The sequence below is a fragment of the Bos mutus genome, chromosome 8 (genome assembly GCF_027580195.1).
Source record: "Bos mutus isolate GX-2022 chromosome 8, NWIPB_WYAK_1.1, whole genome shotgun sequence".
NCBI lineage: Eukaryota > Metazoa > Chordata > Mammalia > Artiodactyla > Bovidae > Bos > Bos mutus.
The window spans coordinates 106,922,895-106,937,966 of record NC_091624.1 but is presented as its reverse complement, the minus strand read 5'-3'; the positions used below and the strand labels follow the sequence as shown (position 1 = coordinate 106,937,966).

The 15,072-nt window shown below is 37.9% G+C and overlaps 1 protein-coding gene across 1 annotated transcript in view; it reads left to right on the top strand.

Annotated features, from left to right (window-relative positions):
• Positions 1 to 15,072, top strand: part of GALNTL6 (polypeptide N-acetylgalactosaminyltransferase like 6) — a 1,507,590-nt gene that overhangs the window by 496,338 nt on the left and 996,180 nt on the right. Inside the window, exon 2 of the mRNA XM_070376153.1 lies at positions 10,921 to 11,029. Coding sequence (XP_070232254.1) covers positions 10,921 to 11,029 — 109 coding nt within the window. The remainder of the gene's footprint in view (positions 1 to 10,920; positions 11,030 to 15,072) is intronic.

Genomic DNA, 15,072 nt, shown 5'->3' with positions numbered 1-15,072 from the left:
CATTCAAATATGAAGGAGAAATCAAAAGCTTTTCAGACAAGCAAAAGCTGAGAGAATTCAGCACCACCAAACCAGCTCTCCAACAAATACGAAAGGATATTCTCTAGACAGGAAGCACAAAAACGGTGTATAAATTTGAACCCAAAACAATAAAGTAAATGGCAACGGGATCATACTTATCAACAATTACCTTAAATGTAAATGGGTTGAATGCCCCAACCAAAAGACAAAGACTGGCTGAATGGATACAAAAACAAGACCCCTACATATGCTGTCTACAAGAGACCCACCTCAAAACAGGGGACGTATACAGACTGAAAGTGAAGGGCTGGAAAAAGATTTTCCATGCAAATAGGGACCAAAAGAAAGCAGGAGTAGCAATACACATATCAGATAAAATAGACTTTAAAACAAAGGCTGTGAAAAGAAACAAAGGATCAATCCAAGAAGAAGATATAACAATTATGAATATATATGCACCCCACATGGGCGCACCGCGATATGTAAGACAAATGCTAACAAGTATGAAAGGAGAAATTAACAATAACACAATAATAGTGGGAGACTTTAATACCCCACTCACACCTATGGATAGATCAACTAAACAGAAAATTAACAAGGAAACACAAACTTTAAATGACACAATAGACCAGTTAGACCTAATTGATATCTATAGGACATTTCATCCCAAAACAATGAATTTCACCTTTTTCTCAAGTGCACATACAGATCACATCCTGGGCCATAAATCTAGCCTTGATAAATTAAAAAAAAATTGAAGTCATTCCAAGCATCTTTTCTGACCACAATGCAGTAAGATTACATCTCAATTACAGGAGAAAAACTATTAAAAATTCCAACATATGGAGGCTGAACAACACGCTGCTGAATAACCAACAAATCACAGAAGAAATCAAAAAAGAAATCAAAATTTGCATAGAAATGAATGAAAATGAAAACACAACAACCCAAAACCTGTGGGACACTGTAAAAGAAGTCCTAAGGGGAAAGTTCATAGCAATACAGGCAGGCATACCTCAAGAAACAAGAAAAAAGTCAAATAAATAACCTAACTCTACACCTAAAGCAACTAGAAAAGGAAGAAATGAAGAACCCCAGGGTTAGTAGAAGGAAAGAAATCTTAAAAATTAGAGCAGAAATAAATGCAAAAGAAACAAAAGAGACCATAGCAAAAATCAACAAAGCCAAAAACTGGTTCTTTGAAAGGATAAATAAAATTGACAAAACATTAGTCAGACTCATCAAGAAACAAAGGGAGAAAACATCAAATCAATAAAATTAGAAATGAAAATGGAGAGATCACAACAGACAACACAGAAATACAAAGGATCATAAGAGACTACTATCAACAATTATATGCCAATAAAATGGACAACGTGGAAGAAATGGACAAATTCTTAGAAAAGTACAACTTTCCAAAACTGGACCAGGAAGAAATAGAAAAGCTTAACAGACCCATGACAAGCACGGAAATTGAAACTGTAGTCAAAAATCTTCCAGCAAACAAAAGCCCAGGTCCAGACGGCTTCACAGCTGAATTCTACCAAAAATTTAGAGAAGAGCTAATACCTATCCTACTCAAACTCTTCCAGAAAATTGCAGAGGAAGGTAAACTTCCAAACTCATTCTATGAGGCCACCATCACCCTAATACCAAAACCTGACAAAGATGCCACACAAAAAAGAAAACTACAGCCCAATATCACTGATGAACATAGATGCAAAAATCCTTAACAAAATTTTAGCGATCATACTCCAACAACACATTAAAAAGATCATACACCATGACCAAGTGGGCTTTATCCCAGGGATGCAAGGATTCTTCAATATCTGCAAATCAATCAATGTAATACACCACATTAACAAATTGAAAAATAAAACCCATATGATTATCTCAATAGATGCAGAGAAAGCCTTTGACAAAATTCAACATCCATTTATGATAAAAACTCTCCAGAAAGCAGGAATAGAAGGAACATACCTCAACATAATAAAAGCTATATATGACAAACCCACAGCAAACATTATCCTCAATGGTGAAAAACTGAAAGCATTTCCTCTAAAGTCAGGAACAAGGCAAGGGTGCCCACTTTCACCATTACTATTCAACATAATTTTGGAAGTTTTGGCCACAGCAATCAGAGCAGAAAAAAAAATAAAAGGAATCCAAATTGGAAAAGAAGAAGTAAAACTCTGACTGTTTGCAGATGACATGATCCTCTACATAGAAAACCCTAAAGACTCCACCAGAAAATCACTAGAACTAATCAATGGTTATAGTAAAGTTGCAGGATATAAAATCAACACACAGAAATCCCTTGCATTCCTATATACTAATAAGGAGAAAACAGAAAGAGAAATTAAGGAAACAATTCCATTCACTATTGCAACGGAAAGAATAAAACACTTAGGAATATATTTACCTAAAGAAACTAAAGACCTATATATAGAAAACTATAAAACACTGGTGAAAGAAATCAAAGAGGACACTAATAGATGGAGAAATATACCATGTTCATGGATTGGAAGAATCAATATAGTGAAAATGAGTGTACTACCCAAAGCAATCTATAGATTCAATGCAATCCCTATAAAGTACAACGGTATTCTTCACAGAGCTAGAACAAATAATTTCACAATTTGTATGGAAATACAAAAAACCTCTATTAGCAAAAGCTATCTTGAGAAAGAAGAATGGAACTAGAGGAATCAACCTACCTGACTTCAGGCTCTACTACAAAGCCACAGTTATCAAGACAGTATGGTACTGGCACAAAGACAGAAATATAGATAAATGGAACAAAATAGAAAGCCCAGAGATAAATCCATGCACATATGGACACCTTATCTTTGACAAAGGAGGCAAGAATATACAATGGATTAAAGACAATCTCTTTAACAAGTGGTGCTGGGAAAACTGGTCAACCACTTGTAAAAGAATGAAACTAGAGCACTTTCAAACACCATACACAAAATTAAACTCAAAATGAATTAAAGATCTAAATGTAAGACCAGAAACTATAAAACTCCTAGAGGAGAACATAGGCAAAACACTCTCTGACATACATCACAGCAGGATCCTCTATGACCCACCTCCCAGAATATTGGAAATAAAAGCAAAAATAAACAAATGGGACCTAATTAAACTTAAAACCTTCTGCACAACAGAGGAAACTATAAGCAAGGTGAAAAGACAGCCTTCAGAATGGGAGAAAATAATAGCAAATGAAGCAACTGACAAACAACTAATCTCAAAAATATACAAGCAACTCCTACAGCTCAATTCCAGAAAAATAAATGACCCAATCAAAAAATGGGCCAAAGAGCTAAATAGACATTTCTCCAAAGAAGACATACAGATAGCTAACAAACACATGAAAATATGCTCAACATCACTCATTATCAGAGAAATGCAAATCAAAACCACTATGAGGTACCATTTCACGCCAGTCAGAATGGCTACGATCTAAAAGTCTACAAGCAATAAATGCTGGAGAGGGTGTGGAGAAAAGGGAACCCTCTTACACTGTTGGTGAGAATGCAAACTAGTACAGCCACTATGGAGAACAGTGTGAAGATTCCTTAAAAAACTGGAAATAGAACTGCCTTATGATCCAGCAATTCCACTGCTGGGCATACATACTGAGGCAACCAGAATTGAAAGAGACACGTGTACCCCAATGTTCATCGCAGCACTGTTTATAATAGCCAGGACATGGAAGCAACCTAGATGTCCATCAACAGATGAATGGATAAGAAAGCTGTGGTACATATACACAATGGAGTATTACTCAGCCATTAAAAAAAATACATTTGAATCAGTTCTAATGAGGTGGATGAAACTGGAGCCTATTATACAGAGTGAAGTAAGCCAGAAAGAAAAACACCAATACAGTATACTAACACATATATATGGAATTTAGAAAGTTGGTAACAATAACCCTGTGTATGAGACAGCAAAAGAGACACTGATGTATAGAACAGTCTTATGGACTCTGTGGGAGAGGGAGAGGGTGGGATGATTTGGGAGAATGGCATTGAAATACGTATAATATCATATATGGAACAAGTTGCCAGTCCAGGTTCGATGCACAATACTGGATGCTTGGGGCTGGTGCACTGGGATGACCCAGAGGGATGGTATGGGGAGGGAGGAGGGAGGAGGGTTCAGGATGGGAACACATGTATACCTGTGGTGGATTCATTTCGATATTTGGCAAAACCAATACAATATTGTAAATTTTAAAAATAAAATTAAATTAAAAAAAAAAGAATCTTAATGACATCCAATGTAAGAATTCACACCCATCACCATATTCTATTAACACTTACTGTAGTATACTTTGGACCACATACTTCATCATTTGCTTACTGTATATAAGTTTTGTGTCTTCAACTATGTTGTAACTTTTCAAGGGCAATGGGAATAACTCAAACATCTATAAAAATAGGAAAGACTGTGAAAACAACTCACATTTATATATATATCACTTTATATATAAATATATATATATATATATATATATATATATATAACTTTTACTACTCAAAGTTCTTGTCAAGTGGATAAGTCGGGTATTATTTTTATTACTCTAATTTCTGATATGAATTAGCTGAGGGGCCTAGAGAAAATGTACATTTTTTTTCATATGGTTTGAAACCTTAATTTATGTCTTCTGACCCCAGATCCAGAGTTCTTCCATATGTCGTGTGTGCATGCGCGTGTGTGTGTGTGTGTGTGTGTGTGTGTGTGTGTGCACTTAGTTCCTCAGCCATGTCTGGCTCTCTGTGGCCCCATGGAACATAGCCCACCAGGCTCCTCCGTTCCCTGAGATCTTCCAGGCAACAACAGTGGAGTGGGTTGCCATATCAGGAGAGGAGCAAATGAACCTAGCCTTGGATATGCCTCTCATGGAAGGAAAGGCCAGAATTCAGTAAAGTCATTTATTGACGGTCAAGATTTGGCTCAGATGGTAAAGAATCTGCCTGCAATGGCAGAGACCCGGGTTTGATCCTTGGGTCAGAAAGATCCCCTGGAGAAGGTAATGTCTACCCATTCTAGTATCCTTGCCTGGAGAATTTCATGGACAGAGGAGCCTGGTGGGCTACAGTCCATGGGGTGGCAAAAAGAGTTGAACATCACTTGACTGAGCAACTAACACTTAGACTTGCAAGCTTTCAAAACTAAGATGGTTCTATTCAAATGGGCTGGGACTGATTTAGGTTTATTCATCTACCTCTCTGTGCTTTCCAGGTGGCTCGGCAGTAAAGAGTCCACCTGCCAATGCAGGAGACACGGGTTTGATCCTTGGGTTGGGGAGATCCCCTGGAGGAAGAAATGGCAACCTACTCCAGTATTCTTGCCTGGGAAATCTAACGGACAGAGAAGCCCAGTGGGTTACAGTCTATGGGGTCACAAAAGAGTCAGACACAGCTGAGCAAGCATGCACACACACGTACCTACCTTTCTGGTAGGTGAAAAGAATGTAAACACATCTAATCTCTATTTTGATCATTAGCCATCAAAAAGATAAACTAATTAAAAGGGTCTACTGTACATCGTGACACATGTTTTTTGAGTGAGTCTTGCATTTTTTTAAGTTTTAACTAGAGTTGATGTACAATGTTATGTTAGTTTTAAGTGAACAACACAGTGATTTTTGTAGATTATACTCAAGTTAAAGTTTTTATAAAATGTTGGCAATATCCACCGTGCTGCACACCACATTCTTGCATCTTAGCTTTTACCTACTATTCTGCACCTATTAATCCTCTGCCCCTATCTTGCCCCTCCACCCCTCTTCCCAGTAGCAACCACTACATTTTTTTCTCTGTATCTATGAGTCTGTTTCTGTTTTTTTCATTTATTTCCCAGATTTCACATATAAGTAACATCATACATTATTTTATTTCTCTGACTTATTTCACTAACCATAATACCCTCCAAGTCCATCCATGTTGTTGAAAATGGCAAAATTTCATTCTTTTTATGGCTGAAAAATAATCTATTATATATATTATACGTACCGCATCTTCTTTATCCATTAATCTGTTGATAAATGCTTATGATGCTCCCATGTCCTGGCTACTGTAAATAATACTGCTATGAGTATGGGAGTGCATATACCTTTTTGAATTTCTATTTTCGTTTTCCTCAAAAATATACCCAGGACTGGATTGTTGAATTATATGGTAGTTCCGGTTTTAATTTTGTAAAATCCCCCATCTGTTCTCCATAGTGGCTGCACCAATTTACAATCCCACCAACACTGTATGAGCTTTCCCTTTTCTCTACTTCCTAGACAACAGATTTATTCTTTTTGATAATCACCAGCATAACAGGTGTTTGATGATATCTCATTGTGATTTTGATTTGCGTTTCTTTGATAATTATTAATAACAGGTTTAAGCACCTTTCCACGTTAGCCATCTGTATCTCTCCTTTATAAATTTGAAAAACTTTTTTTCAGGTCTTCTGCCCATTTTTTGATCAGATTTTTTTTTTTTTTGGAAGTGGAGTCACATGAGCTGTTTACATGCTTTGGTTATTAACCCCTTCTCAGTCATATACTTTGCAAATATCATCTCCTATTCCATGGTTTGCCTTTTTGTTGTGTTGATGGCTCTTTGTTTGGGCAAAAGCTTTTAATTAGGGGCATTTAATTTTTTTTGTTTTGCTTCTGTTTCCCTTACAAGAGGTGAGAGGAAAAAAAGAAAAAAAAAATTGCCAAGATTCATGGCTGATTTTCCTAATGTGATCATTGTGTTTCTTCCTGGTCATATGGATTTGTTGGTCAGTCACTAAGTCATGTCTGACTCTGGACACTGCAGCATGCCAGGCTTCCCTGTCCTTCACTATTTCCCCATGTTTGCTCAGACTTGTGTCCATTGAGTCAGTGATTCCACCCAACCATCTCATCCTCTGCCACTCCCTTCTCCCCCTGCCTTCAATTTTTCCCAGTATCAGGGTCTTTTCAAATGAGTCAGCTCATTCAATCAGGTGGCCAAAATATTGGAGTTTTCGCTTTAGCATCAGTCCTTTCAATGAACGTCCAGGACTCATCTCCTTTAGGATGGACTGGTTGGATCTCCTTGCAGCCCAAGAGACTCTCAAGAGTGTTCTCCAACACTACAGTTGAAAAGCATCAATTCTTCAGCCATCAGCTTTCTTTATAATCCAAGTCTCACATCCATACATGACTACTGGAAAAACCATAGCTTTGATTAAACAGACCTTTGTTGGTAAAGTGATGTCTCTGCTTTTTAATATGCTATGTTTGTCATAGCTTTTCTTCTGAGAAGCAAGCATCTTTTAATTTCATGGCTGCAGTCACCATCTGCAGTGATTTTAGAGCCCCCCAAAAAAGTTTTACGTAATTTCCCATCTGTTTGACATGATGTGATGGGACTGGATGCCAAAATCTTAGTTTTCTGAATGTTGAGTTTTAAGTCAACATTTTCACTCTCCTCTTTCACTTTCAACAAGAGGCTCTTTAGTTCTTCTTCACTTTCTGCCATAAGGGTTGTATCATCTGCATATTTGAGGTTATTGATATTTCTCCCCAGCTATCTTGATTCCAGCTTGTGCTTCATCCAGCCTTGCATTTCACATGATGTATTCTGCATATGAAATAAACCTTCATGTACTCCTTTCAGAATGGTAATTGTCAAACAAAATGAATTCCCTGGAGGCCTAAGGAAATAGGAGAAACCATTCAAGAACTGTGCGTAATAGGTATTATATGCCCTGCCTCAGGTGCTTTAAACAGCCCCATGTGGCTGGGTAAAAAGCCAGATGATGTCAGATGATGGTGGACAAGGAGACATGTTCAAAAGTCATGATGCACAAGATAGGGCAAAATAGCTCAGTGTCAGATGGAGGTTCCATCTTTCCTGTAATCTACAAGTAGCAGGATTTGTAGAAAGAAACAAATGGAATACTAAAGCCATGGGTTAAATTACTAACAAGTGAAACAACATGGCTGGGGAGACTGAGGTACCAGCTAGGTTTTAAGACATTTGAGCAATGGAGCCTGTTGTGCCGTATGCCAGACCAGGGACCCCTGCAGAGGCACCCGGCACTGTAAAGGTACAGAGTGAAGGGATACAGCCACCCCCAATGCTCACTGGGGATCAGTGTGCTGTGGGCTGAGAACACCAAGCCCCATGACACCGGGGACAGGTACAGCTCTGAGATTTGACCTAGGACATCCTATAGGGATGGGGGCATTACCTGACACCCCTGCCTGAGGGGGAACCACTCAGTGTCCACTGGGACCCATTGTCCTGCTGCTTAGTGGGTCTGTGGAGATGCATCATACCTGGAATTGGGTGCATTGTTGAGCAAGGGGAGAAGGTGAGGCCATTGTCGGGTATCTCTAGCCCCTAGTCCACCTCCTGTCACATGACACTGTTGTGTGCCCAGAGCAACATACGTGTTGTGCACAACTAGGTCAAGGTCCTAAAACTGACCCCCTTGCTTTCCAAAATGCTGGGAAGACATGCTCTGTTTCCCACTGGAACCACTGCTCAGCTGCCATCTTTGTTCCTCCCATTGGTCTGTGACAGAGGATGAGATGGTTGGATGGCCTCATCAACTCAATGGACATGAGTTTGAGCAAAGTCTGAGAGATAGTGAAGAACAGGGAAGCCTGGGGTCCTGCAAAGAGTCGGACACAGCTTAGGCACTGAACTACGATAGTGGCCTTCAGGACATCATAGCTCACACAGAGGCCCACATTTCAGGCCAGGAATCCTTGAAAGATGCCCGAAAACCTCAGTGTCTCTAATGAGAAGAACCATCCTCCCCAACAGGATGGCCTTGGGCACCATCTCTGCCTCACAGAAGGTATCGCCCAGACAGCACTATATCTTCACATCAATGAGTCTGCTGCTGTGTCATCTTTATTTAGTCATTGGAGGATGTAATGAAAGTCCTTCTTGATCAGACCCCAGCCTAGAGGACTTCATGAACCAGTGGTTTGGATCACAGGAGCTCTTGCTGGAAGCACATTTTTACTATTTTGAGAATAATCTTGATCCAAATCTTCTCTTGCCTAGAGCTGTATTCCAATTATAAAATAAATATCAATCAGAAAAAAATGCACGAAGCTTTTTTTTTATATTGGTATTAAACCTCAAAATTGTTTTATTCCAATTTCTTTTATTTTTATTATATTCCTGTTTATTTTCCATCTTTTCTTTCTTGTCATCCTCCTTTCAAAATTTATTCTTAATAAATTTTTTAAACTCACCATCATCCTTGTGTGTTAATTCCCCTGTTGTTGTTTTCCTGAACTTACCACTATAATGAACATTTTTTAAAATATATTTAGATAATAGTCACCTGATCTGGAAAGTCTGTCCTCTGATTTAACTACCATTTTTTAAAAAATATTAAGATCCATTTTTATTCTTTTCAAACTAGTGGAAGCTTTATAAACCATAAAGATGGACTGAAGGTGGATACTTTTTCATAAGTACAATAGTTGTCCTGTTTCAGACAAAGAAGTAAGACCTTTTATTTGCAAAGGCTCTTAGGGTAAACTTCCCTCACTGAAACTATTCATCTTTTGTTTTACCTAAATTGAAACTTTCAAAAGTGTTCTTTTATTTTTTCTGTTGATGTATTATTTCCAGAAATGAACTAAATGAAAATGATGTGTGAATATGAAATCATTTATTTTATATTATCTTGACTTTTGAGATTGTGAGGATAAGCTTCATCCCAAACATTTTATTTATTACCAAAATAAGCACCATAAAGAAAGAAGCAGCTTCAGCCAGGTACACAAAAATAATAGTTAAGGTGACATTAGAACACACTGAGTTTCACCAAAGCATAGAGCATGTTGTGACTACACTGTTGATTTGGTGATCATTTCAACTGTAAGCATAACCACACACCATATTTTAACAGAATTCTTGATGGGAGGCAGTATTTCATAGTCCTTGCTGCTGCTGCTGCTGCTGCTAAGTCACTTCAGTCGTGTCTGACTCTGTGCGACCCCATAGATGGCAGCCCACCAGGCTCCCCTATCCCTGGGATTCTGCAGGCAAGAACACTGGAGTGGGTTGCCAGTTCCTTCTCCAATGCAGGAAAGTGAAAAGTGAAAGTGCAGTCACTCAGTCGTGTCTGACTTTTAGCAACCCCATGGACTGCAGCCTACCAGGCTCCTCTGTCCATGGGATTTTCCAGGCAAAAGTACTGGAGTGGGGTGCCATTGCCATAGTCCTTAGCACCCCAATTTTGGTCTTAATAGAACTGGCCCAAGTCGTGGCTTGGCCACTGTAGTTCATTCAAGGTATTCTATTAATACTTTTAAGTGGCAGATACATGGAGTCAAAAGACTCTTGTAAAGAATGAAGTCTTAGACTCTTGTAAAAGTCAAAGACTCTTGTAAAGACTGAAGGATCTTCTATACATAGAGTGTCTTAGTACCTGGTACACAGTGAGCATTCAACAGATGCTTGCTAATACTGTCACCAGGCCATTAGGATGTACTTGATCAAAATGAGTGGAAATTGTACAAATCACACAAAAAAGTATTTTGTTTTAATACAAAATCAATAGCCCTACTGCCATCTACACTTTGGGCAAGTAAAAATGGCTAAGCATTTATGCTCAGATGAAGTGGTGCACTAAATTATGAAAGGCTTTGGATAAAATAAAATTGGAAATGTATGTGTTGTGTGTGACACAGGCTCTTATTTTAAAAACAGAAAAAAGGTTTTAAAATGTGTGTCCATCAGGTCACTAGCAATGCTTTTCTTTTCAGTAGATGGGGAGAATCGGTTATTGGAGTATTTTTGATTGCCTATCATGCATCTGGCTGTATTTACCAGCCATACAGAAGGAACTACCTCCTTTTTATGCTCTGAATACTTTCCTTTTCCACAGACATTCCCACTGGGCCTGGGAGATGGGCAGTTCTATGCATGGACAGATGGTTTGAGAAGAAAGGACTGGCATGACTATGGCAGCATGCAGAAAGAGGCTATGCGCTCAGGTATGGAGTTCAGTGTAAGCCAAGTGCTGCTTTGCTTTGTCACTTACAGCATCTCTCATTAGCCTTCCTTCTGAGCACAGGAAGGTAGGTTTCATGGCACCGTTGGTGGTCAATGATGGGCAGAACCAAAACAATTTCAAATTTCAGAGAGGAAAATAAGAAGAATTGCATTTACAATAGGAGATGAACAAGAGGTCATTTGAGTTTTAGAAATCTGTCGTGTTGTATACTTCTGCATGTTTTTCAATCATTGCTGAGGGTATCTTGAATTGCTCTGTGAGTCTTAACTTGGCACAGACATATCTTGAGCTCAGTTCACTCATTGGGACTGTGGTGTATCTAACTGGCTGGGCCAAGGATGAAAGGAAGACCACAGTTCTAAACACTGGCAGGTGGATCAGAGGAGCCAAGGACCTGAGGTTGATGATATTTGGGCAAGCTAACAGGCGGTTCAGTGGAATTCAGTAGGTTCATCTACGCAGAGCACAGTTATAGTTTTGAGGTAGTGATAGAAGAAGCATTTTACATCTTAGAAAAAGCAAAGGGTAAAAGGAAGTCCTTCTGTAAGAACTTAGGTTGTTGCCAACAAGAATTCGGAAGGGTGCACGAGTAGTAACCCAGGGATAATAACATGATAGAAGTCCATATTGTACTATTCAAAATAAGGAGCTCTGTTGCTGCATTGTTGTTTGCTGGTCTTTTCTTTGTCATGGTAAAGATATCACAGGATTAGAGAAGCTGTGGTTTGCTAAAAACATCTGCCTAGCAGTGAAACTGTGCATCCCAGGTCAGATGATTAGCAGAATCCTGGGAAGCTGCAGGCTGAGATTCTTCTGGCCAATCTTCCTCAGAACTCTCCAGCCAGGAAGACAAAGGTGAGGGCATTCACATGGTCATGAGGCTCTTCAGCACTGCAAATGTTCTTAGCTCTGGGTCAGGGGTGCCTGACCTAATGAGAGTCTTCCATTTTCTTCTTTCATTCCTTTTCCCTTAGTAAGGCTGTCACCTAACCCCTGCTTGCCCCAAGAACGTTCCCTGTGTTCAGAGCATCAGCCTCTTCCAGATTACATCATCCCTCCAGCCTTGCTTGGCCAAAACTCTACGCAGGGTCATGAAAGTGAGCTCTTTAGCAGTATTCTCACTTTCCTAGTTCTCTCATCTTCTCCCTCTGTTTGCTTGATCAGCCCTCCCTTCAGCCAGCCCTCTGTTCCTCTTTTTAACCATTGGGGAGCTGATCCCATAATTTAACAGAAAATTCATCATCGTTATCCTCATCAACTTAAAAGGCACTGAATAGATGTTTTGTGCTGGGTGCTTTACATACGTATTTTGTGTAAATTTCAGAGTGACTCTGATAAGTATTGTAATCTCCAATTCTTTAAAAGAGAAAAGGAAAGAAAAGGAACTGAGTTCTTAAGAGCTCATGAAATATTATCCAAAGTCAAATGGCTAACCAGATGCAGAGTGCGATTAAGTCAGGTCTTCTTATGCTCCATTACACCCCGCTATCAGACACCTAGTAACAAAATCTGGGCAAAATGAAGTCATGACAGGACACGTATGAGAGAGAGACACATCTGGCTCTTATTCTAGCTTTTTTGCGTAAGTGGCAAGTCAGTTTGTCTTTCTGATATTTTACTTTGCAGAATTGCTATTATGACTGTAGATTATACATTTATATTTAAATAATTGGCCTATTATTTATACATGTTATAAACTCCACCAATGATAACTGTAATTGTCCATCTAAATTATTTTCACTTGATTTGGTGTGCCTGTCTTATGCTTGTGCCAATAAATTTTGGATACAAAATGGAATACTTCACATTTATTTCTGTATAATACTACCCTTTCTGCCTACTGGAAAACATACCTTTAATTGTTACATCCTTAGTGGGGCAAAGGAAATTGACCTATAAAGAAAATTGGTACTATAGCAAGTTTCCTAAAGTAGACATGTCTTGTGCAATTAAAAAGCTCTTAAATAGTAGTATGTGTATGAGTCACTGGAGGATATATGAAAAGCACACAATAGACTGTAATTCATTTTTTAAATATTGTAAAGTATAAATAAAAGGAGTATGCACACACAGACCTACATGCCGGTACAAAGTCAAAATCAACACCTCTGTCCTTAATACACAGGCCATGTAATATGATTATCAGTGCTATTCTGTCTCCTCTAAACCTTGAAATCCATGTTCCCACTTATTTTCCTCTGTAATTTCTTACATCTAAACTAATGCTGTTACATTCTGCCTGTGTTTGGACTTTAAAAATTGAAGCATAGTGTATGATTTTCTTCTTTCATTCAGAATTGTTTCTGAGACCCATCCTTCTGCATGTGTGCAATTCTAGTTGATTCATTGTTACTGCTGTTTCATTTTCTACAACAGTTTCCATTTTGTAAACATTTTGAGAGTTCTTGGGTTTTGGTTATGTATGATATTGCTCTAAGTATCCTTGCTCATGGTTATGGGATAAAGGTAATATTTTCTTAGGGTACATATTTAATAGTAGAATTGCATGTCCAAGGAATACGCATTTCAATTTTACTATGTAGTACATGACAAACTGTTTCCCAAAGTTGATATACCTATTTTACTCCAGTAATGGATGGAATTCCCATTGCTCTGCATCCTGTCAACACTTAATGTTGCCTGATTTTTCATTTCTTCTCATCGTGGTGGTATGAAATAGGCACTCACTGTCACATGAATTTGCATTTCACTAATTTTAATGTAGTTGATCTCTTATTTATGCTTATGAACCGTATATGACTATTTTTGGGTAAAATTCCTATTCCTTCCTATTTCCAATTTTTAAATTTATTTTTTCTTATTGATCCACAGAGAAATCTTATTTTGAATAATATCTTTTCCTGGTTTTATACGGTGAAAATATCTTATCCCAGAATTGTAAAATTTTTTAAATGTCTGTCTATATTGTTTAATAGGAGTTCTTAATTTTCTTGTTGTCAAATTTGCAAATCATTTGTAAAAGGTTTAATTGATGTTCCATACTGTCTTTTTAAGCTTGAGAATTTTACCTTTTACATGGTCTGAAATGCAGCTCATCTTCATTTTTATATCATGTGAGGTAGGGACCCAATATTTATTTAGTTTTGCCTAGTTAGCTATCCAGTCAACAACACCATTTCCTAGAAAATGTATTTTTCTCCACATAGACCATAAGTGTTGACTCTGTTATTAAAAGATTCCATATTTGTGTGTTATCTTTCTGGCTTCTCAATTCTGTCCCATGAGTAAAAATCTTTAAACTAATAACATAATGTTTCATGTATGAATCTGTTATGTCTGTTCAGTCGCTTAGTCGTGTCCAACTCTGCCACCCCATGGACTGCAGTACACCAGGCTTCCCTGTCCATCAACAACTCCCAGCGCTTGCTCAGATCCATGTCCATTGAGTCAGTGATGCCATCCAACCATCTCATCCTCTATCATCCATTTTTCCTTCTGCCTTCACTCTTTCCCAGAATTAGGGTCTTTTCTAAAGAGTCAGCTCTTTGCATCAGGTGGCCAAAGCTGAATACTATATCTTTATAGCAGTTGTTGAAATCTGACAAAGTTCATCCTGCTTTCTTTTCTTCCTTGAGAATGTGTTGCCATTCTTAATGTAAAACTTTTCTTTCAAATTTTACTTTAAACTTTCTTTAAAATTTTATTCAGCTTCTCAGACTATATGTACACATACACAGATATACACAAAATATTGGAAGTTTACAATTGTGTTAAGTATATTGATAAATTAGGGAGTAATTTGCAATTTTCAATATTAAATTATTCATTCTGTGGTTTATATTTCTTGGTGCTTGTCATCTTTATGGGTATGTTTATAATTTGATTGTCAGACATTTTCAGTGGTTTTCTTAGAAATTTAACATTATATGGGTGTTGAGCATGATATTAATCTTATCAAGATTCTGAACTATTTGTTGCTGGTATAGAGAAAGTTTAATTATTTTTTAATATGGACTCATTTTAGAAAACTTTCTAAACTCTTCTATGGATTGTAATCATTTA